This window comes from Gouania willdenowi, chromosome 17 (assembly GCF_900634775.1).
Source record: "Gouania willdenowi chromosome 17, fGouWil2.1, whole genome shotgun sequence".
NCBI classification, from domain to species: Eukaryota; Metazoa; Chordata; class Actinopteri; order Blenniiformes; family Gobiesocidae; genus Gouania; species Gouania willdenowi.
Window position 1 is genome coordinate 18,234,609 of NC_041060.1, and position 24,108 is coordinate 18,258,716.

Below are 24,108 nucleotides of genomic sequence, written 5' to 3' on the forward strand. Positions count from 1 at the left end.
AAAAATGAAGGGGCGATTGCTATTTTGTACTTAAACAAGGAACACATTGCTTTGAGAAGGGGCTCGGGTCAAACACGACATGGGAAACCTTCAGCCTCCTCAGTCATCCTTGCTCTGCACTAGTGTAAAGCAAAAGCGACCAAAGACTTCTTTGGCTACGTTCACCTTAGACTCTATGAAGAAGCCATAACTTATGAATGGCACGAGTTAATGTGATAAATGTAGGTCAGCAAGAACTTCTACTTTTTTTATGTTTTTTTTTTGTTTTGTTTGTTTATTAAATGGTAAATGGATTTGATTTATATAGCGCTTTATCACCACACTGAAGCAGTCTCAAAGCGCTTTACACATCAGCTCATTCACCCAATCACTCTCACATTCACACACCAGTGGGACAGGACTGCCATGCAAGGCGCTAGTCGACCACTGGGGTTCAGTGTCTTGCCCGAGGACACTTCGACACATAGTCAGGGATTGAACCCCCAACCTCTCGATCAGAAGACGACCCACTACCACCTGAGCCACGGTCGCCCTTATTAAAGCTGTAGCTCTCACAAGGATTGCAGTGAGGTCTAATCTCTAATAGGGGTGTCCCGATCCGATATCGACATCGGATATCGGTCCGATATTAACCTGAAAACGAATATCGGATTCAAATTTCAGATTCTCCGATATTTTTTTTTTTTTCCCCAAATTCATTTCTTATTTATTTTATTCAATTGTAGAATACTGTAGATATTATGGAAGATTCTTGCTGATACCAGATCAATATCGGTATCGGCCGATATGCAAGGCTGCAATATTGGTATCATATCGGAAATGAAGGAGTTGTATTGGGACATCCCTAATCTCTAATAAAATCATTTGTGAAGTCATAAACTGTTGCAGAGTAGGGCTGGGCAAGATATGTTGAGTTTTCTATTTTGGCGATATAGACAATTACATCATCTATATTAATATATCTATTTTTTTTTTATAGCTTATTTTGTATTAACATACTCATTTTAGTGGTCTGCTTTCAGAACTACATGAAAAGCACAGGTAGATGGATTTCTGAGTGCGTCCTAACCCAGACCTTCCCCTAAACAAGCCACACTAAAGAAGTCACTCACACGTGCTGTCTCTTATAGTAGTCTGTCAGGGGAAGAATTGTGCATATTTGTCTACAAGCTTGAAACTTGGCATATTTGCAGTTTTTGACCTGCTGAATTAAAATCTGACAGGAGTCGGAGCCAATTCTCAATGGGGTCGCTATATTTGACAATTCAAAATGGCAGCCACCCAAAAAACAGGTTTTTGTGTTATAGCCAACCAAAAGTCACATAATTGAAATTAAAAACACATTTCCACGGTTCTGGACCTGAGGGATTCTAAATATAATGCTTATTTGACAGTAACCTTGACTGGCATTGCCATATTAAATCCTGTGAATATTTAACGTTGAACATTTCTGACCAAAAATGCCTTTATATTACAACATAGAAGCCTGACATCCCAGATCAAGGTATCCTTAATTGATCAACCAAATCAACTGTTTGTTAATAAATCTGGTCAGACTTCATTTTAATTAAAATTATCGAGATTTTTATCGTATATTGCCATTTTGAGAAAAAATATCAAAATATAAGTTTTGGTCCATATTGCCCAGCCCTATTACAGAGGTTATCGGTCTACGTCATCCAATCAAAGAGAACTTTAATTTGAAATAGACCAAGTGAGCTTAGAAAAAAAACAAGTGTAATGCATCGTATACACACTTTCAAATACATGTGTAAATACCTGATGCCTTCTTATATTAATGATGCTGCTCAGTGATGACCAGCTGTATGCATATCTGTGTCTATCTACCTCTGTGACCTACTGTGCATTTCTCAGTGGCTCTGTGTGAGCCACAGACAGTTGAATGAAAGCTCAGTCATTTAGCTAATGGGCTGTTTGTCCTTGGAGGCAACAGGGTGACCTGCAGATGAGATGGATACTCTGGCATAGAAAAGAGATTCAGAAACTGGGCCGTAGTGTTTCTGTGAGTGCATATATGTAATGTATGCCTCGGTATGGCTCTCTGCCGCCTTGTATTCACTCAGGTAACCCCTCCCCCCTGCACCCCCCCCACGCTGCTGCCCGCTCCTTTTCTTGCCTTATTCAAAATCTCTTGCAGTCAGATCAGCAAATTGAAGGCGAATGAAGCTGCTTCTCTGGTTCTAAACCTGCATTTTGTCTTTGAGGCTGAATTTGTGTCTTTGCCTGGTTTTATCCTTTGATATTTTTAAATTTTCAAAGTGACATTTTTGGTTTTAAAATCACCCAAAATGAGACATTAGATTTTTCTCTCAGTTTTCAGTGTGACTAATGGATCAAGTAGGAAAAAAAAAGCCTGCTGTTGCTGGTGTTTGTGGTTGGCCAGTGGCTGGCTTTAACTACACACCAAATGAGCGTGGACGTTCCAAAGACATGTGTACCACTGACTCTAGATAGGCCATATGTGTGTACGTTTGCATGTGTGATCGTTTCCTTTTGTGTGTCCGCCGAGGCGCCATGTCCACGTTGTGTTGTGCCCATTCCCTCGGCTTTACTGGGAACAGCTCCAGCTCACAGGTCCTAGTCAGCATCCACTGTGTAAAGTAGATAAACAGACCATTGATTATTTTTTCCTTTCAATTACGTGGCACAATTTATAGTCATCACACGACATGTTTACCCAATAAAATATTATTTTAATGATGCTCTATTCTAGATTGAAAGAGTTTATTATGCAGTGGTTTATCCTTTGGCATCTATTGTAAAGTCAAGTTTATTTATATTTCACCTTTTATGTACAAGTCAATTCAAAGTGCTTTACATAAAACAATATAAAACACTATAAAAAATAAATTTGCAAATGAGCAAAAAACATGTAAAACAATATGAATCAATATTCAGTATAATATCAGATTAAATAGTGTGACTGTTTAATTTAAAGCAGTGTCGAATAAAAATGTCTTTAACCTTAATTTAAAAGCGCTGACAGTTTTCTGGGAGTTTGTTCCACAGATGAGGAGCATAAAAACTAAACGCTGCTTCTCTGTGTTTAGTTTTTATTGTCGGAACATACAGGAGGTTAATTTGTCCCAGATGACCAAAACCTAAATAATTTAAAAACAAATTATCACAATATCAAGATCATGAGTGGTCATAAAGCGCTATATGAATCAAGACCATTTACCATTTACAAGTTTTAGGAGTTTGAGGAAATTTTTGAATATTCTTCCAAAGGAGCATTTGAGAGATCAGCCACTGATGGATGAAAAGGCCTGACTTTGCTGGATCCACATTTCAAACCAATCCCACAGTGTTCCGAGCGTGAAATTGAGTAGAAACTCCCAAAACCTGAAAATCTAATCTAGACAGTTGCTACTTTGTAAGGATTTGCTCTTGACACACTTGGTTTCCTCATGAAACTCCCCAAAAAGAACAGGTCAGTTCTGCTAAATGTGTTTTTGCGTCTGACGAAAAGGACAAGAAAATGAACTTTGCAGGTTTAATGGATTAGAGTAAGGTTACAATTCATAGCTTCCATTGCCTACAAGATAAATAAACATAATGAACCTTCCTGGCTTACAGTATTACCTTTCAGTAGTCTTTCTGTTTCTTCCTACATCCATCATGTCAAAGCTCGTCTTCTTTTTCTATCACTACTGCACTAAACTACCGCCTTTTTCACATGTACTGCTTTGCCTTAAAGGGTAACTTTACGAGATAATGCGCAATCGGGTTGTAAAGCTTGGTCACATCCATCCATGGCCAGCGCTCCACCCTTGGCTTACCACGGAGTGCATTCCCGTCATAAAGCATAGACTTTGAGGCTTCCACCATAGATTCATCCTCACTATGTCATTTCATTTCTGGTTTGATAACCAGAAACACATGTTGCTGTTTGTGGTTTAGTTTGAGTTTTATTCCGTGTGTCCTAAAGTCTCTTTATAAGTGATCGAGAAGGACAGGATTAGAAATGAGAACACCAGAGGAAGTGTTGAGGTGAAACGGTCGAAAGATATGGTCTGAAGTTTGGAATTGTTTGAGTCTGGAAACGGAAAAGACAGAGACCACTACAGAGGTTTATATATGATGTGCAGGAGGACATGAAGGTGGGTGGTGTTTGCATTGATGGTGCAAAAGACAGGAGGAGGAGGTGTGTAACATCTTGGGGTGATTCCTAAATGGAAACAGAGGAAGACAAAAGGACAATCTAAAGAAGTTTTACAATGCATGCTTTAGTCTCAAATACTTCTGATTTAAAGTGATATTCAACCCAGCTGAACTGAAACACTGTTATATGTAAACTTTTATAGTAGGACTAAATGGTGATTTAGAAGCTGCATATGCAATAAAAACTCTTTTAAAAGCAAGGCGTGTTTTGGGTCGACATGTTTGGCAAACGGTGATGAAGTGATTATTCCAGAAAGTGAATCTAGCACGCAACTCCAAACTTGTATGAGATTAAAGGCATCCGATGGTTCCGATTGTAGCGTACTTACTCGTTTGAAGGTGTCTTCCTTGTTAAGCTGGAAGGAATGCATGGATCTGTAGTAAGGTGGATGATAGTGGCTACAGGCATTTTCAAACTCCTGGTAAGTGCAACATCAAAATCTGTCCAGCGTTCCTGGTCTTCTTAGGAATAACATCATAATGTCCAAGGAACTTAATGACATGTAGTAACTAAGCACTACAACGTCGGATTGTAGAGTAAGATTAGATCAGAAATAATGACCAGTATTTATGTCATGATGACAACCTGATGTGCGAATGTTGATTGGCTGAAATCTCCAAAAATGGAGATGACCACGTCGAACACTGTGTTTGAAGGCTAAACGTAGATAGAAATGACTCCAAAGACATTTCTAACACAATGAGAAACACAAACCTATCATCCAAAGTGCATTTATGTGAGGGGTTTGCACACGCTTGTTTTTGTAAAGGCCGTGGCTATTCGTATGGAAACGTATCAATTGCCCCCCCATCTATCCGCACGGAGCGCCCCCTCATTGGCCATTTTAGGTGAGGTGATGGGTTCACCACGTGACTTAAAGTACCGTCAGATTTATTTTAGCTACTCTGCTAACCCTTTTAGTTTATCCCTAACCCTAAACCAGGAAATACTCTGGTATATGTATTTTTAACCGTAACCCTGTCCCTAACCCAAAAATGTTAAAATTTTTTGTAAATGTATTTTTAAAGGTGGAATTTGCCGTGTGAAATATGTTAAAATGAAAAAATATTTATGACAACAGCGGGTTTCGAATCCACGGCAGCGGAAGGAAGAATTCTTGAGTCAGGTGCTGTGAAAACACACAGGCACATTACACTTATGTAGAAAAGGTCTGGAAGACGTACGTTTTCATGTCCATAGTCCGAGGGTCTATGGATGCGTTTCCGTATGAATAGTCACTTCGTTTTGTAAAACACCTTTTTTTTTTAACTTAAACTCACCTTAGTGTGAGTAAGGGACTATTCTTCTTTCACATCCTACAAAGAGCATGGCACAGTTTCTCAACCTAGATTCAAACATCCCATCTGCACATTCTGTGCCAGCTGAACGGGATCCAAGTGTGCCAGTTCCCTGTGCACCCATCTTTCTTCATCATTTTTCATGTCGCCCTTTAATGGCACCACCTGTGTCAACAGCCGGAGGTCCACTGCAGTGTGCCTGTGTGTGCACACGTGTGTGTATGTGTAAAAAGGAGGGGGGGGCATCTTTGCTTCTTTTTCAGCATTTAGCTCCATGCTCTGATAACATGCGGGTCACATCTGTTGGGGCGACGTAAGCCATCTCATCCCAATCACGCACATACACACTTAATGACTCTGCAGGAGGCGTGACCCTGGTCCAAGCTTTGTGTCATTCCTCTCTCACAGTGATCCATCACTGTCTTGTAACTTCGCTTGTGTCACGTCACGACAAGCAAAGTGTGAACTGCCAGTGAGATTGACTGATGCAAGTCAACTCAGAACCAAACTCTCACATTGGACATGGCTGTGTTTGCCAAACGGCTAAGATGGAGGCAACATAACAGCAGACACGTTTTCCAGCTGGTCACTTTGGTGTTTTGTCTCTTGAACATGTTTAAACTTTAGTTTTGTGTGTTGGATAAATATTTTTTTTTTTCAAAATCCTAAAGATCAAGTTAGGAATGTGATGCTATGAAGTTTTAATGGAATTGTAATGAGAGTCAGCCCTTGTGTTGGGTTATGTTGCCTTCCAGAAAGGAACAATCCTTCCAAGACAGTATTTCTAAAATTTAACCATGACCGTCTGTTTCCAGTGCATGCCTAAAAATTTTGACCATGTCCCAACCCAAAGCTGTGTGATGATAAATTATGATACACTGTATTGACTGAACAGTTAAGATCCTATCTCTTTTTTTTCATTGTACATGGAAACTCATGATTTAAAAAAATATTTTATATAATCCTTTAGTTTAGGCTTAGGCAACTGGCGGCCCGGGGTCACATTTTGTGCGGTCCCCCAAAACAAAATTGTAATTCATGAAGTTGAAAGTTATACGAAAAACAACATAATACATAAAACTCCAGAAACACAGGAAACGACAGCAAAATGCACAACATGTCAAGTAAAGTTCAAAAAGTAACAACAAAACCACCAAGATTAATCAAATTAAAAAAACTATACAAAAAAGTATTCATAAAACACACAAAATGACAACAAAGACACAAAACAACAACTTAAACACACAATTACTACAAAAACAACAACAACATATACAAAAGGACTTCAAAGACACGCAAAATTATACAAAATGATAGAAAAATACACAAAATTACAACAGGAACAGAAAAAAATATAAACACAATATATTTATAAGAAAATCTATTAAATGAATTGACAAACACACAAAATGTGTCCCAACAAATTGTTGAGAACGTATCTCATTGTGGCCTCATTCTGCTACCTACTGCCACCTACTGGTATGGAGGAGTAGTTTGTAAGTTTGCCGACACATTTTTAAAGCACCGACACTAAAATATAATAACACACCTTTAAGATCACATAGTTTTACTCACACACATTTTGTTTTACAGCCCTTCATTGTGCCCTGATTCAGTTGATGAAAATCCCAGGTTTACTGTAGTGTGCGTGTGTGTGTGTTTCCACTGATGTGAGCTAATAAGCCTGTGTACGTCTGCCTATAAGTGGATCTGTGTGCGTTACTGTTGTTAAGTACGTGCATTGTCTGGTACGTTCCGTAAACAGTCAAACAACTGAAACTAGTCACAACAAAAACACAGACGGCTCCAGCAGGGGAGGACACTAATCACAGCGCGGCATGTCTGTGAATGAATGCAGCCCAGGGTTAACTCTGTGAATAAAGCAACAATCAAACAATGGACTGAGTTCATCTACGTATGTCGGGAAGTACTTTTTTAAATCTGGCTTTAGTATTTGTACAATTGTGCTGTCTGTATTAAAATGAACAGAAAACATTAATTAACTTTTTTTTTTAACAATGTTTTTTTGGCAAAACTTTGCATTTGTCTAAATTATAGTCCAAATAAAGGTTTTAAGAAGTCAAATCTGTAATAAACAGATTAAATTAGCAATCCAAAGAAGGTTCTGGTAAAGGCTCATTTTCTCATAACCTGCACTGATGTTTATTGTATATATTATTATATTATATTTATTTAGTATATATATTATATTATGATCAAGAACGTATTATTGCATGCCTTTTTTTATTTTATTTTATTCTTATTTTTATTTAATCTATTCTATTGTTTGCTATAGCACCTTTTTTAAGCACCTGTAAGCCAAAGCAAATTCCTAGTTGTGAATTCTGTTCATCAACAATGGCATTAAAATATTCTGATTCTGAAATCCATATTTATGTTTAAGAATGATGCCTTTCCTTTCCTAGACAAGTAATTATAAAAGATCCCAATCTTCTTTAAGTAATAGTCTTGTGAGAACCAATTGTGGCCCTGTTTTGCCCTCTAACCTCAGAGAATTCACACCTCTGTCCTGGAGAGAATTAGTCAGCTTGTCCAAACATTTCTGACACTCAAAAAACTCATCTGTATTCCAGGTCCAGAATGTTCCAGGAACTTCACGGCTCCCAAGGGCTTCATCAAAACGCCGGGCTTCCCAGAGAAGTACCCCAACAACCTGGACTGCACCTTCATGATCTTTGCCCCCAAGATGTCAGAGATCGTGGTGGACTTTGACAGCTTTGACATGGAGCCAGATACCACGCCACCTCCAGGGGCTCTGTGCCGATACGACTGGTTGGAGATCTGGGACGGCTTTCCTGCAGGTAGGTGGAGAGCTGGTCTGACAGTGAGATGGATGAGAACAAGTAAATGAGCTAAGCATGAAAGAGAATGTTATGAAATGAGATATTTTTGATATGCTTCCAAAGTAAAATAATAATCTTTTCAAGCAACTTTCTAACACAAGAAACCCATGCAGCACTCCATGCAACAGTTTTTTGACTAAAATAATAATAGTCTAAACCAGAGGTTCTCAACTGGTCTCACCCTGGGACCCACATTTTACCACGGTCATTAAATTGTGACCCAGTTTTTTTATAGAATTCAACCACAAATTATTTTTTTCTCGATTAGCTGTTGAAAACACACTTGGATTTTTACTTGAAAACGCTTCACTTCTCATTTTCTTCACTTACTAACTAGTTGGGAGTCTTGAATTGCTATTGTGGAGTTCATTAGCCCTCATTGACCTATTGTGTGGCTCATCATTAGCATCATGCTAAAGGATCCATGCTGTCAGTTGACTCAGGTAGATTGTTGTTTAATCGCCTGGGGAGTGAAAGGTGAACAATGGGATCATAGATAGTAGAGAAATCATGTGTCAACCCCCCTCCTCTCTTCAAAGATGGCCTTTCCTGTATCACAAAGATTGTCTCTTTCACACTTATCAAACCATCTGTCTACATACATTACTGTCCTCAAAGAATATCCAGTTTCTCATAGATGTTTGGGGTGTACCATTTGCATGTTGCGATACGATATATCCGATACTAAACAACACAATACAATATATATTGCAATATCAGTAATTACATATTTCACATTTACAAGTACGAAATCCTTTGAAATACAATTTACATTAAACAGTAACAGTAAATGGTACTATAATTCAAGTACCAGTATCAAAAACAAGTGGTATGTCAAATTACAATTACAACAGATTCTGATTCTGTTAAGTTCTTAAATTCTTAAAAAAGTAACCACATACTGTACATGTTTTATGAAAATAAAGTGCAATTAACACCCAAGCTAAAATGCTTTGAGGAGTGAGGTAGTTTAACAAAGTCTGATGTGGTTTGCTGACACGTAGCGCAATTAAATGGTTTTAACGTTAAAAAACATGATTAAAAAAAATTAATTTGGAAATTTTTTGGATCAATACGATAGTCGCAGGGTATAATATTGTGATGTACCTCCTTAATAGATGTACTGTAGGTGAACTGCTGAATCCTGACCTGATTTTCACAGTCCAAAAATACATGTAAACTATGTTAAATTTAATTACAAAAATCAAATGACAGTATTTTTCTATCAAGCTGCAGAGCATAGAAACTTGGCTAAACATAAACAGGATGTGAATGTGAGCTGTTGAGGAGAAAAGGGTAAAAAAAAGCAGAGTCAGAATGCAGGATAAAGTGGGGGAGAAAAGAGAAGAAATGACAACAATGGAACGAATATCCTAGAACAAAATGCACGTTCATTTTCAAAGATATAATATTGTATACAAGTAAATCACTTTGGCAAGTTGACATTTTTTTTTTATTATTTTCAATAATCCTCTTATATAAACAGGATTTGCAGACTTTGTGGGAATTGGCACAGAGTACTGTGCTGTCTTTCTTCTTTGTCCGCATTAACAATGAATGAGTGACTTCTACATGATCACTCTAAATAATCCATTTGTGAGGGGGATTCTGTGAAGATATTTTGCAACAGTCCCACCCACCCAAAAAAAATAAATAATAAAAACTAATTAAATCAATTTAAAAGTAGTACTTAATGAGTAGTCATTGTATTTCATGCAACTGAACAAGAACTAATGAGTGAAATAGCAGCCTTTTAGTTTGTTTTACTTATTTTTTTCAGTAAAATAAAATGTGTTTTACTAAACATACTTATCTACTCCTCCTAAATAAATGCAATGGTTATACAGTAGATAATAAATTAAAAAAAAAACACATTGAAAAAGCTTTCATGTGTATGATTTTGCAGGACTTAAAGCTGCAATATGTATTTTTTTTTTAAGAGGACATTGAATCTTTTATCCTTGTCCTGGCTCTGTAAATGAGCTTTAGGAATACAGGAGCATTTATTCTTCTTTATTTTTTTGCTTATTGTTAAAAATCTACTTTTATACTTATTATGAGTAGATATACTTTCTATTGTGTCATAAATGCATGGAGACAAGAGAAACACTCAACATTTTGTCCAGGGAGGCCTCCCTGCTAATTACAGTCTTTTGCTTGAAACTCCACCACGTGTGGACACACACACACACACACATGCACGCAGGATGTACCAACCACAAATGAATGAGAGCCCACTTCACAGCTTGCTCATTGTTCTCTGACCAACCACATTTGGGAAATCACACTATGCCCATGATTGAGAAAGACACAACCTGCTTCTGTTCACACTTTTCCTTTCCCTGGACCAGCCACTCTCAGCTTCTATATCTGTCTACTTAGCCGTACACTGAGCAGATAATCATGAGAGCTATACATACTTTGCACGGTGTTGCCGTCTGCCAGGATGCCCACAATTCCTCTCTGCTGTGTCCGAAGCTTGGCTTGTTTATTGCCAAGGAGGAGACGAGCTTGGGAATATGAGGGACACAAAGGCTGGCACAGGTACACACACACAGCAACACACACTTTAATGCTGTGCCAGCATACATAACATGCCAGGGCTTCTCCTGTCACATGATGCTTTTGTGTACGTGTGTGCAGTCAGGTGTGTCTCTTTGCATGTTGAACATTTGTGTGTGTGTTTGTGTGTGATTTATTTTGCTGTGTATGCAAAGAGAAACATGTTTTCGGCCCAGATAACAAAGACGTTTTGCAGCAGGGTGAGGCCCAACGTGTAGTTCTTCATCCCATCAACGACATTTGCAATGTTTTAGCACAAACATCAAAGTCAAAACAATCTCTTTAAAGTCAACATCACGAAGTGTTTTTATTTTTCCAAAATGGTTAAAAACAACAACAAAATCTTAGTGGTTGCAAAGCCTTTTACTTTCGACAAACCAATTTCAGCTAAAAAATATATATTATAAAAAGAATAAAACAAAAAAAACAGGGTGTGGACTTTCTACTAGAGTCCTTTGTCATACAATGGATAAGCCTGAGTTTGTGATGTATACTGTATAGGCTTTGTTTATATACATGTTTCTCTCTCTTTTCTATATTCTTTGTCTCAAAATTTGCTATCAAATAACAACAAAACAATAAAAGAAGGAAGTGAATCACATATACACCAAGGAACGGTCGTTAATCAAAAAACAAGTATCAAAATAAAAGTAAATCTAACACAAACATATCTTACGAATACAGAGTTTGAGAAGGGACAGAAAGAAGCACAAGCGTATCTAGTCCCGCCCCCTCCTTTCTTTCAGTGTCTAATTCTTAACGTAATATGTTTAGCTGAGAAAAACGGCTTTTTCTGAAAAAACCTATTTGTGACTTTGAAGCAATTTTTTCTACCTTGGGGACACCTCAGCATTGGTTTCCTTCTATAAAACTACAAAAACAACACTGAGACCAGGCTTTTGATGACAAAACTATTATTATTTTGTTATCTAGGTCAGAGTTGAATGGATTTCTTACTGTATTTTGGCCGTCCTCCAAGTCTCTCCCCCCGCCATTCTCCACACTTGCAACTTCCTCCTCATCCCAGATGTTTTGTTTTTTTTTATCCTTTTCTCTCATCATTGCGACACTCTCAATAGTCCACTTAGTTCCACACATGCTCTGGTCGAGTGTGTGCTGCTGTGAGCTGGTGTGAGCTTCAGCATCAGCTCCCGTAGCGCCATTTTCTGTCTTGTATACTCTTTTCCTCTCCCTCTGAGCTCTGCCCATCGCGGGTGATCTCTCATCCAAAGGTGTGCTGCTGCCACCTACATGTCACCAGTTGGTCACTACGTCATGGTACAAGTTAGATATTCACCGGAGAGCTTTGTCACACTGTCTCCAAGCAACCCCAGCCGAAAAACACAATTCACGTCTATAGACAGGAATGGCACTCAATGAGTTAAAATAAATAAAGACATGTAATTATCATTGCACCTTTGGTTGTATCACCATTTTGCAAAAAATTCTGCCAACAGCAAACAAAAAACTAAAACAGAGACTCAAACCATGCAGGTTATACTACACAAACTCCAAACTTTATATAAACCTAACAGAAGTACACTAATTACACACACAATATTGTAACACATACATAGTTAATAATATGATAGCAGCGTGATTACTCGGTAAGTTTGTATTAGTCAAAATAACATGTCACAAATTAACATAAGCCATCAATCCATGTGTTCCTTGGCTAATTTGGGTTCATCTTTAAATTAGTTTTTTCATAATTTATCTTCAGGTGGTTGGATTTTCCCGTATTGACCTAACATGCATTAATCTAAATTATAGGAAACTCTAACCCTCAGAATAAATTTTCTTGTTAACATATAGTGGACATTACTTTCCTGAAACCTTGACATATTATACAAAAAGAAGACAAAATGAATCTTGCTGGAAATTATTATGGGGAAGTCAAGTAAACTTCAAAGGAAACATCAAAGCGATCAGCAGATGCCTCTGATGAAGACTGGCAGTTGTCAGCAGATCAAAGTGGATTTCCTGTGAAACAGTTGTCTGAGTAAATGAAACATTAACATATTAACTTCTAACTAACCATCTTTAACAGTTAGGCATGAGTGAAGCCCCTCATTTCCTTTGATCTTAACAGTTATTTAAAGGCTGCAGTGATCAAACAGAACAACACACTGATAACGTTGTACATCATAGCCGTAAATATATTATACACACAGTAATGTATGGGGAAAGAGCCTCACAAAAAGCTGCCACACAGCAGTGTTACATTCTTAAAGTCTATACCAATAAAGAGGAAAAAAAATGCCTGATAATTGATTTTATTAAATAAACTTTGTGATTTGTAAAAATGGTAGAGAATCTATGCGCGCTCTCCTGATCTTATGTTGTTTCATAAATGCATATGATCCCTTATTTGCTTCTCAGTCACTTAAAACCAGCAACATTCATGCAGCGAAAACCATTACACGCCACCACAGGCTGAAATAGTTCAAAATGTAATCCGTCACAGATTGTCTGTCACCTTCTGTAAACTGTAACAGATAAACTTAATCCATCAGATTAGTGAAGCTCAGCATTCCAGCTCAGCTGCTTCATGTTTATTTTCTCCAAAGCTGAAGCAAATTGTCAGAAAATGTCACAGCCCTTGTCATTTAAAAGGCCTGATGCTGCTCGTGGAGAGGTTGGAGATATAATATCTTTAGCAGACAGTAACCACAACAAGCCTCATTTTGTTTTGTGCTGATAAGGAGGAGATGAAATGAAACTGCGGACATGCAGGGACTGAATGTTTTAGGACGCCAGAGTGTTGCTGTGTACAGGGTGTTGTGTCAGTGGATATTAAAATATATATATATATATATATTTTTTTTTTATCTTGGCCAATGCACAGAAATGACAAAATGACACTGGTTTAAAGCAAATGTTCACACATTTTAATAAAACCTACCGAGTATCCCTAATAATATTACATTGACATGTCAGGCTAATTCAAATGTGAGCATTTCACACCAACCAATAGATTAGATAGGTTTGTGTTTTTGAAATGTGGGAGGAAGCAAGAACACGAGAAGAACCTACAGAAGCACAAAGAGAGCATGCAAACTCTCAGAAAACTCCCAGGGGCTCTATGTTAATAAGTCAAAGTGCTAACCGCTACACAGAGCTAATAATAATGATAATGCTGCATTGGGATTTTATATAGTGCTTCTTCGTAGACACTCAAAGCGCTTTACATTGATGTGCATTATTCTTTCGCTCCACACACTGTGGTGGTGAGCTACCATTGTAGCCACAGCTGCCCTGGGGAAGACTGACAGAAGTGAGGCTGCCATAGTGCGCCATCAGTCCCTCCGACCACCACCAACACTCACTCACACACTACATTCATACTAGGCAATGTGGGTAAAATGCCTTGCCCAAGGACACAATGACTTGGATAGAGCGGGATTCAATCCCTTAACCCTTTGGTTATTGGACGACACACTCTACCACTGAGCCATGGTCATCCCCATCAGGTGTAAAGAGTAATGATACATCCTGCTCAAGTAGAAGTACTGTTATTTGATTGAAATTGTACTCAAGTACAAGTACGTCATACGTAAAATACTCAAGTACAAGTAAAAAGCAGCTCAAATAGTGCTCAGAGTAAAAGTTACTCATTACTTTCACCCCCCATGTTTTGTTAGTTAATAAATCTTGCCACATCTCATGTATAAATTTAAAAAGGAAGAGACCAAATCTTGCACAGTTGGAACTTAATTTATTTTCCACGAACGCATCAGTATTAAATAAAAGGTTTCTCAAAATGCACATTTAAAAAAAAAAAAAAAAAACACAAGTTAATTAAATTTAAAATATCAAAAACAATTATCAGGCTCTAAGTATAGCTACATTTATGAACGCTAAAACTTACCAGCGTTTAATGCTGTTTTGGTGTGGTGCATTACATTTAATCTGGTTTGTCGGCTCTAATGTGATGCCTTTGATTGTTGTCTAGTTATTTAATATTTTTGTATTTTCACAATGTCATTTTAAAACAAGAAATTGTTGTAAATGTAACAAATTACTTTCTTTTTCAATCACTGATTTAGAAATGTACCAAAAAAAAAACATAAAAGCAACTCATTGACAGTAACGTGTACTACATACACATTTTTATAACACTGTGAACAGATGAACTTCACTTTTGATACTTAGATAATGACATTTTTATCACGATGCCCTCATTAAAGTTTTAGACTAGATAATTAAAATGATGACAAACAAAAGTGGATTATTTAAGATAAAACATTTTTGTTGAGTCGTGACTTTGTCTACGCAGCATATTTGTAGTGAAGGGATTATTTCATGGCAATATGTGAGAGTTTCTCCCATTCTCTTCATTCCACTGTCCCAAAAGTGGAGTCACTCATGAGAGGTGAGAGATTAGAGTTGACAGCACAGATAAGCTGCTAATAAGGTTTTATCAGAGCAGATAGAAGTTTCTGGACTTTTAATCTGAATTGGATTTTTTTTGTCTCAAGTTGTACGGAGTTAGAAATACGGCCAGCGTGTGAGATTCATTTATTTTTTTTAAGGCCACTAAAGATTTCCCATGACAGCGAGCCAGCAGAGGACAAAGTGAATCATGATAAATGCACTTTTCCAGACGAGTAATAAAGCTGACTTTCTCCTCCCTCAGTGGGTCCTCACATCGGCAGATACTGTGGTCAGACGTCCCCGGGCCGAGTCATCTCCTACACGGGCATTCTGTCCATGACCATCACCACCGACAACGCCATAGCCAGAGAGGGATTCTCCGCCAACTACACCATCCGTGAGAGGAGCCTTCCTCCAGGACACGAGGACGAGGGTGAGCAGCACCAGTTCACTCACATGTCTGTCATCTGATGCATCTGAAATGGGATTTAAAGTCCAGGCTTTCTCTGATCTTTGACCTCTGACCTCACAAACATACAACTGACTCTGATCTGCATAAAACTAGATTTATAAATGCATAAATAGAGATGGTCTGACTTTTACCACTGTGGGGTCCACAGATATGGGATTTATCAGATCCCAGTGCCACATAATAAACATTGTTGCGTTTAGAATAATGATAAATCTGATCATTACAACAGGAATGGTTTTGTCTGTTTTTCCTGTCATTTTTGCATATTATTGATGTTTTTGTTTTTGGGTTTTGTTGTTTTGGATGTAATTTTATATTTTTTTTATGTCATTTACGGTCTATGTTTTGTTGTTTTATGTGTTTGGAGTTATTTTGGGTATCTTTGTTGCTGTTTTTTTGTGTTACGAGTCATTTTGTTTGTTTTTGTTTTGTATCTTGTCTTCCATTTTCTGTTTATTTTTTGTTGTTTTGTGTGTTTGTAATCACTTTGTGTTTTTGTTGTAATTGTATACATTACTTTCTCATTTTCTGCTTATTTGTGTAGTTGTTTTGCGTGTTTGTAGTCATTTTGGGTATCTTTGTTGTTTTGTATTTTTTTATTCCATTTTCTGTCAATTTGTTGTTGTTTTGTCTGCTTGGAATCATTTTGTGTATTTTTGTTAATGTCATTCTGTGTTTGTTTCTTGTTGTTATTATACATTTTCCTTTAATCTGTGTGTATATTTGTTGTCGCTTTGTGTGCTTTTGGAGTTTTTGGAGTGTTTTTTTTTGTGTGTGTGTGTGTATTTATGAGGTTTTGCGTAATTTTCTGTCATTGTTTGGTTTTCTTCTCGTGTCAATTTGTGCGTTTAGTGCCCCCGGGTCAACTATTACTCATGTCTGACATAGATTATATATTTCACGAAGTCTCAACTTTGATAATGTTTATTATTGTTTGTGTCCTTAGACATATTGGGGGAAGTGAGTTACTTTCTCTTTATTAATTGTTGATTTTGGTGAATCGGAAACTCTGTTGACAATAATAAGCTTAATGTAATGCTTATTTTTATTTGACAAATTGTCTACATATTTGGATTAGTCTCCTGTTTTATTTAGATTTTTCTGTTTATTTTCCGGCCTTCCTAAACTTTTTTATTTTGTTTACGATTTGTTTAACTTTTTCCATTTGACTTCCAAGTCTTTGACCGAGGTTCATTTCCTGCTTCTCCCCTCCACACATCCACACTGTCAGGGGAAAAAGTCATCTGTCTACATGTCTGTCGACTGTTTGACCTTGTAGGAGTGCCTGGAGATTTAGGTTACATTGGCCCGTATGCTTCTTGCTCCTTGGTAACCTCAACCCCACCGGCTCCTGTTTAGGAATGTGTGGGTCCTTAGAGGTGAACTCCTGGATGGTCCCCTGGTGCCTATTTAGAAGAAAATAATGAGTAATTCAACAAATCTGCTGCTTTAGTCATTCATTTCAATGCTGTTGTTCTTTTAAAGAGAAAATGTACTTCAGAGTTACATATTTAACCCAGGAGTGTCAAACTCTTTTTTAGTTCAGGGGCCAAATACGGAGCAGTTTGACAGATTTTATGTGGGAAAACTAATCATTTCAACAATAATGTGCCCTAGTTTGCATTTCTACGTATACAAAAAATACAAAATATATAAGAAACTGACCATATCCAAGCAATAAGTGACAGACAGGATCTTCACTTTACATTTCCTAGATTTTGTCACCAACTTATATTTAATTTAAAGGGAATATTGTGTCATAATTTGAGGAAAATTGAAGGATTTTGTAAGAATTTTTAGTTTTTTCAACTGTTTAACATTAGAAATTATTGCAATCGTGTGATACAAGCACCGGGAGAACTGTGATCCCCTAATGATTTGTGTTTTCTGTGTCATTTTTACTTTCTCCTGGGGGCCGAATTGGATGCTCTAAAGGGCCGGATTTGGCCCCTGGGCAATGAGTTTACCACATGTTCTTTAAGCCATCTACATTACATTTACATGGGAGCTTTAATTACTCTTTAAAGTGGAATAAAAGTTCATTCCTCTTCAACCTGATCTTGTAAACAGTTAATTCTTAATGCTAATTTAATTTTGAATTAAACTTAAATCCGAATTAAGTGGCTGGTTTATTCCGATTTCAATTCCGATTTAGATAATTCCTCTTTCTTGTAAACACATAACACATTAAAGCCGCTTTAAGGTAATTCGGATCGTTTTGCACTTGCGCGACAAAAATAGGTTTGTTGTGTGTTTTTCCCAATTGACGTGATACGTCACGTTATCCCACTGTCCAATCAGAGCCTTCCCAAAGCCGAGACCTGAAAAGGATTTATCTAAAGCCGAATAAACCGGCTTTCCATGTAAAAATCAGTTTGGGAATTAATATTTCCATGTAAGCATGAAGCAGAACACTTTAATTACGAATGATTTAATTCAGAATGACTAATTACCAATTAAAAACATCATGTAACCGTGGCCTATGTCATAAATATTCAAAACTAATAGAAAACTCACTTTTTCATCACCGAAGCTCAAGGTCTCTGGTAAGGAACATTTCACTATATTTAAAATAAAAAAAAAATCTGGCTTCAGATTAGAAAATACTGTGAACTCCCAGATACTTCAGTGCATTCCTCAATATGGCTTAATCGTGTTTTTAAAGAGTGCAGTGGGAGAGGCATCATTTCATTAAAAGATCTCTATATTAATAAACATCTTTGTTCTTTTAAACAACTAAAAGTTGTACATTTTTTTCAGATATAAGTCAAAACACTCCTTGTTTAAGATCTTACTCGGCCCCGCAGAAGCTAAGAGATTCATTTCTAAACGGATTCAAACGCTTGGCCATCATAGGAGGCGCCAAATTGGCTGAGATTTTTTTTTTTTTTTTTAATTAATTAAATAACCAAGGGCCGATATTATTAGCGTATTGAACTTGATTGTATTATTAATAACTAGTTTTAATAAAAATAAAAAAGATAGCTTTACTCCCGCCTCCCAAATTGATTGACAGGTTGTCTGAGGCAAGACTCAGGCAGCTCGGAGCGGTTGTTTACCGTTTACTGCTGCAGCAAGTGGCGTCATGTCTAATTAACCAATGAAATTAGGCCGTGGCTATTGATACAGAAACGTATGACTAGACTGCCGGCCTGTTCGTACGCAGCGCCCCTCATTGGCCAGTTTAGGTAACGTGATAGGTTCACCACATGACTTAAAGTTCTGTCAGTTTTATTTTTTGCTCGTATTTATTTTTAGATGCCCCACTAACCTTTCATTTTATTCCTAACCCTGAACCAGGAAATACCCTAAAATGTTTATTTGTATATGTATTTTTAAATTTGCCGTGTTAAATATGTTAAAATTAAAAAAATATATATGACAAAAGTGGGACTCGAACCCATCACAGCGGAAGGTAGAATCCTTGAGTCAGGAGCCGTAGGCCACTCGGCCATTCTGGCACGGTGAATCCACAGGCACATTACGCTTATGTAGAAAAGGTCCAGAAAAGGTCTGAAAAACGTACCCATTGTCCCGGCGGCTATTGATACACAGGCACATTACGCTTATGTAGAAAAGGTCCAGAAAAGGTCTGAAAAACGTACCCATTGTCCCAGCGGCTATTGATACGTTTCCGTATGAATAGACACTTCCAACAAATGATCTGGTAATTACTTGGTTTGAAATATAAGGGGGCGCCAAAAGAAAATCTCGCCTTGGGCGCCAAAGAGGCTCGGGCCAGCACTGATTTGAAGCTTGGCTAAGATAACTACTGTACATACATTTTACAGCACGTGTAAACCTATTATGGACTATTTTGAACTTTAGATGACCACCATTACACTCAATTTGTTTGTTTGTGGATATTTTAATGACGTTAATAGCCTCATTGTTAGTATTGTGTTTTTTGTTGTTTTGTGTAGTGGTTTTGTGTTATCCAGGTCTATTTGTGTTTACAATGAACTCTGGACTAAGGACTGTATGTATTTTTGTGTATGTACATGTACAGTATGTATGAATGCCTGGCTGTATGTATTTTTCTGTCTTATTGTGCCACATGAAAAATGTTAAAACTCATAAATAAAGTTAAAAAAAAATAAAATAGAAAGAAAACTCACTTTTCCAAGAAGTGAAAAGTGTTAATTCTCTATTTTTGCTGTGGGATTGAAGACATGTATGCATGTGTTTTTTTTTTTTTTACTCTTCCATGACGATGAGTGACTCAGACATGTTAATACATGGATGTGCTTGACATGTTGCAAATATTTCCTGACACATGAGATCCACACAAACAAGCACATTGCTATTTTGATTAGTGTGACATTTTGAATGCAATCAGACTAAAAAACAACATGCTTGTATCTTCTATTCACAATTCTATTCAACCTTCTTAAATGTTCTGAATAAAGTCTTTCCGCTTCAACCCAAAGCCACGCAGGGATCAAGTGTTGATGTCCTGCAGGGATTTTATGGGGTTTTTTTCTGGCTTTTTCTGGCTCTGTCGCCGCCATCACCATCAGGAAAAAAAAAAAACCCTCCTACAAGGCCTTTGATCAGTCTAGCTGTCAGCGGGGCCCCTAGTTTGTGTCATTTGGCTCATTTTAGATGAAGAACTAAAAAGACAAACACTTGAGATTGTTCTGCGTACCTGCTGTGGGGAGGACATGGGATGTGGTCTCATGAATACAAATAAGGAAAGATGAAGAAAATAATGAGGACGAAGGTGGAAAAGGCTGAGTTCAAAAGATTTTAGTGTTTAATTTTCAACTTATTTTTGCGTGCTAACCTGGACCTTATAATACAGGTAGAATGTTGGTAATTAAATGAATCACTTTTTCCCCAAATTTATGCAATAAAACCATTAAGCAGAATAAAAATATGGGAATTTTGAGCAGTAAAACTAGCTTTAGCAGCAATTCTGCTGCCTCAGTGATGCAGAAATGACTTTATTTTGATGCAAAATGTTGTTTTTGACTTTTTCTTGTGCCTAAATAAAGATTTCCCTGCCGACAGAGATGTGTATTATTCTTATTAATGGTTTTTAAACCTACCACCTTTAATCAGAGCTGGACTTGTCTCATTAGCAACCATGTCTGAAGGTTTTTGGATGACTTTAAGACAAATTTTGATTTTTTTTCCCAATGCTGACACAGTATATGCATTGAACACCCCTGAGAGCCCAGCTCAGTGCTTTTTTCACTAAATCAGACTCTACAAATTAAAATTCCGGATCATTCTTTGTTCCTCCACCAAATGATGTGTGTAAAACTTGTGTTTTGGGTATTTTTTTTAGACTTTACAAGCTTGTGATCTGAACGGTAACCTTTCCTCTGCTGGCTGTGTTCAAGTTTTTTTTTTCCATGCCTTTGGCGTGATGTGGATCTTTAAGTCTGTTTCTATTTGTTGGCAGATTTTCCTTGTATGGAGCCATTAGGCATGGAGTCTGGGGATATTTCCTCAGAGCAGATAACCGCCTCTTCCCAGTATAACTCCAACTGGTCACCGGAACGCTCCCGTTTGAACTACCAGGAGAACGGCTGGACCCCCTCAGATGACACGATCAGGGAATGGATACAGGTTAGAACTGCTTTCACTTTATTCATCTTATTTGTTAGAGTTGCACTGGGTAATGGGACAAGCTGTGGGCGTAATTTAAACACAACATCTTAGGACATTATTTGATACTTTACCGATTTTATTTAGAATTAGAAACTGTCCTGTGCAGTTTTTCGATACTTATAAGTGTCGTAAGTTTTGGAAGACATCAAGCTTTTTAGAAAGTTTGTTCAGTATATAATCTGTATCCCAGACACACCACAAAGCGTTTATTTATTTGTTTGTCTGTAGGCAGGACTGTGTCAAAAGTACTTAACGGATTTTTCCTTTCCTTTCTTTTATTCTTTGTCTATGTTCTAACCACAAAAAAAAACAATATACTGTATGTACATACATACCTGACATACACATACATATAAACATATTTACTGACACACATTAATACATATGTAGATACATATACATACACATAACAAGATAATACCAAAAGAGAAATAATTCATTTAAAATGTGTACATATTAAGGCCGAACGATTATTTGCATTATTATATATATTATTGAGATTTTTTTAATCGCAAAGGCTGCAATTAATTTTCTTTTTTTTTTAGTAATAAATTATTTTAAGTTCGTTGGGAGTTTGATTTACCTAAAAAAAACATCCAATTGGTAAAAGTAGATATTAGTTCTCTTTACTTTTCCTGCACTTTAGTATGTGTGATGTTACTGACTGGTTATTAGTATGCTTTATATATATATATATATATATATATATATATATATATATATATATATATGTTTATTTTGTTTATTTACAGACTGTCCTGTTAAGTTCAGAGAGTGTTTAAGAAGTGCAGTCCGCATGTTTACATGTTTCATGAAACGTGAAGTTAGTTATATATGTTGAAGAGGTAAAGCCACATATTTGTTTACTTTATTGTTGTAATCTGTGCTTTAAAAATTATACTTTATATTTATTTAAAGTTTAAATAATACTTAAATTGTTTATTATGAAACAAATTGATTTATTGCTTGTCTTCATTGAAAAATACATGACAAGACTAAATTTCTGTGAATGCAACCATGTCGGAAATGAACTGAATAAATAAAAATAAAAAAATAAGACACCCTTCAAAAAATAATCGCATATTAAATCGCAATATTGAGGAAGAAAATTGCAATTATTTTCCAAAATCGTTCAGTCCTAGTACATATGACATTTGAACCAAAGATGTACTTTACGCAATAAAATATTCCATTACATTTAGAAGGGGATTGATTGGAGTGATTGTGGATCAGTTTGAAAAATGGAATAATTGCTGTATTTCATCATTGGTTAATTTTTAAGAATTCATATCTCAGCTCATAATTGACTGATCTTTATGAAATTTGACTCAGTCATATCAAGTTTATTCCTCAAACAGGTTTCATCTGGATCTGATCCGCATTGTGCATTTCATCGTGATTTAAATAAATAATAATTGGGTTTCTAATTATAAACACTTGGAGTCCTGGACCTATGTATCATTAATAATTCCTTACAAAACTATAACTGTGATTTTCTGGCAATGAGGAGATTTGGCACTTGGAGGAGGTTTACGCTCTATGAAGGCTCTTGTTACTGGTTTACTATGTGTCTGTGATAGATACTGTTAAGGTCTATAACATCTATTTTTGCACAACTTATCTTTGCACATAATGTCTTGCATATTATAGTGCTGTGTTGTTCGTTGCGTTAAATATTCACATCTCCCTCCCAGCTGGGATGGGCTGTAATAGCATCCATTGAGATTTAGTTTAGAAAAACTTCATGTAAATTTTTGATGTGTTTGTATGCATCATTCATATGCACTGTATTACCAGTAGCCCACATAACATTCAATTACTCTGTACCCTCCTGAAGGGTTTCATTTCAGTCTCATACGCTTTGATCAGATTTTTGTGGCATTTCTGTGTTTGGAAATGTGTGTTGTGCAGGAGTCCGGTTCATGGGGACGAAACAGTTGGAGTTCACGCAATTTTGTCTAAACATTCACCTGACAGCAGAAAACTGTATTTATACAGTTTGTTTAGATGTCAACATCTTGACCAAAAACGGTTGCTTTCACATATTCAGGAGATTTATTCTTTCTCTACATTTCTGTTTAATCCAAACTGTGAACAAATGGCAAAACTATATATAAAGTAACGTCTTCTATTGCTAAAAATAACTGTTTTTTTTATTGAGTTTGACCTCACACTGAAATCATTTCCGTCTCCCTGTGGATCAGCAGTGCTCCTCTATTTGAACTTGGATGTACCGCTGAGATATCACATCTGCTCTGAATTTTGCTCACTCATTTGTACCACTTTCGTGCACATTGGAGAGAAAGAGAATAAAGTCTAACTGCAGTATTTATGAAAGTCGGCCTTTCCATTACAGTTGGCAATTCTCTGTGTTCTTGTGTTGTTTGTCTTGAATTCTGCCTGATTTGACAGAGAGGACAAATATGGACAAACTGGTTGTCATCATGTCTAAAAAGGTTTACATGAAAATCTTTGCATTTGCTGAATTTGTATTAACTCGAGCTATTGGCCGTCAGTTATCAACCTTGCGTGAAAACGGGTGCACATTTTAGTTCCCATTTGGTCGTATGACAGGACCAATGTGTGATTTATAAAGCATTCGTATCTGAACAATCCCAGTATACCAATGATCGGGGGTTGATAAATTCAGCAGTTGAATTCCATCCTCATTATCATGTTTCACCCTTAAATCTTCCTGGTTTGGAGGCCCCGCCCACTGAGATCAAGAAA

At 36.9% G+C, this 24,108-nt stretch overlaps 1 protein-coding gene across 1 annotated transcript in view; it reads left to right on the top strand.

The window, feature by feature from the left end:
* The window catches only part of LOC114479138 (neuropilin-1a-like), a 99,097-nt gene that overhangs the window by 34,580 nt on the left and 40,409 nt on the right, over positions 1-24,108 (top strand). The window contains exons 4-6 of the mRNA XM_028472654.1: positions 8,079-8,306; positions 15,550-15,720; positions 21,170-21,336. Of these exons, the coding sequence (XP_028328455.1) occupies positions 8,079-8,306; positions 15,550-15,720; positions 21,170-21,336 (566 nt within the window). The remainder of the gene's footprint in view (positions 1-8,078; positions 8,307-15,549; positions 15,721-21,169; positions 21,337-24,108) is intronic.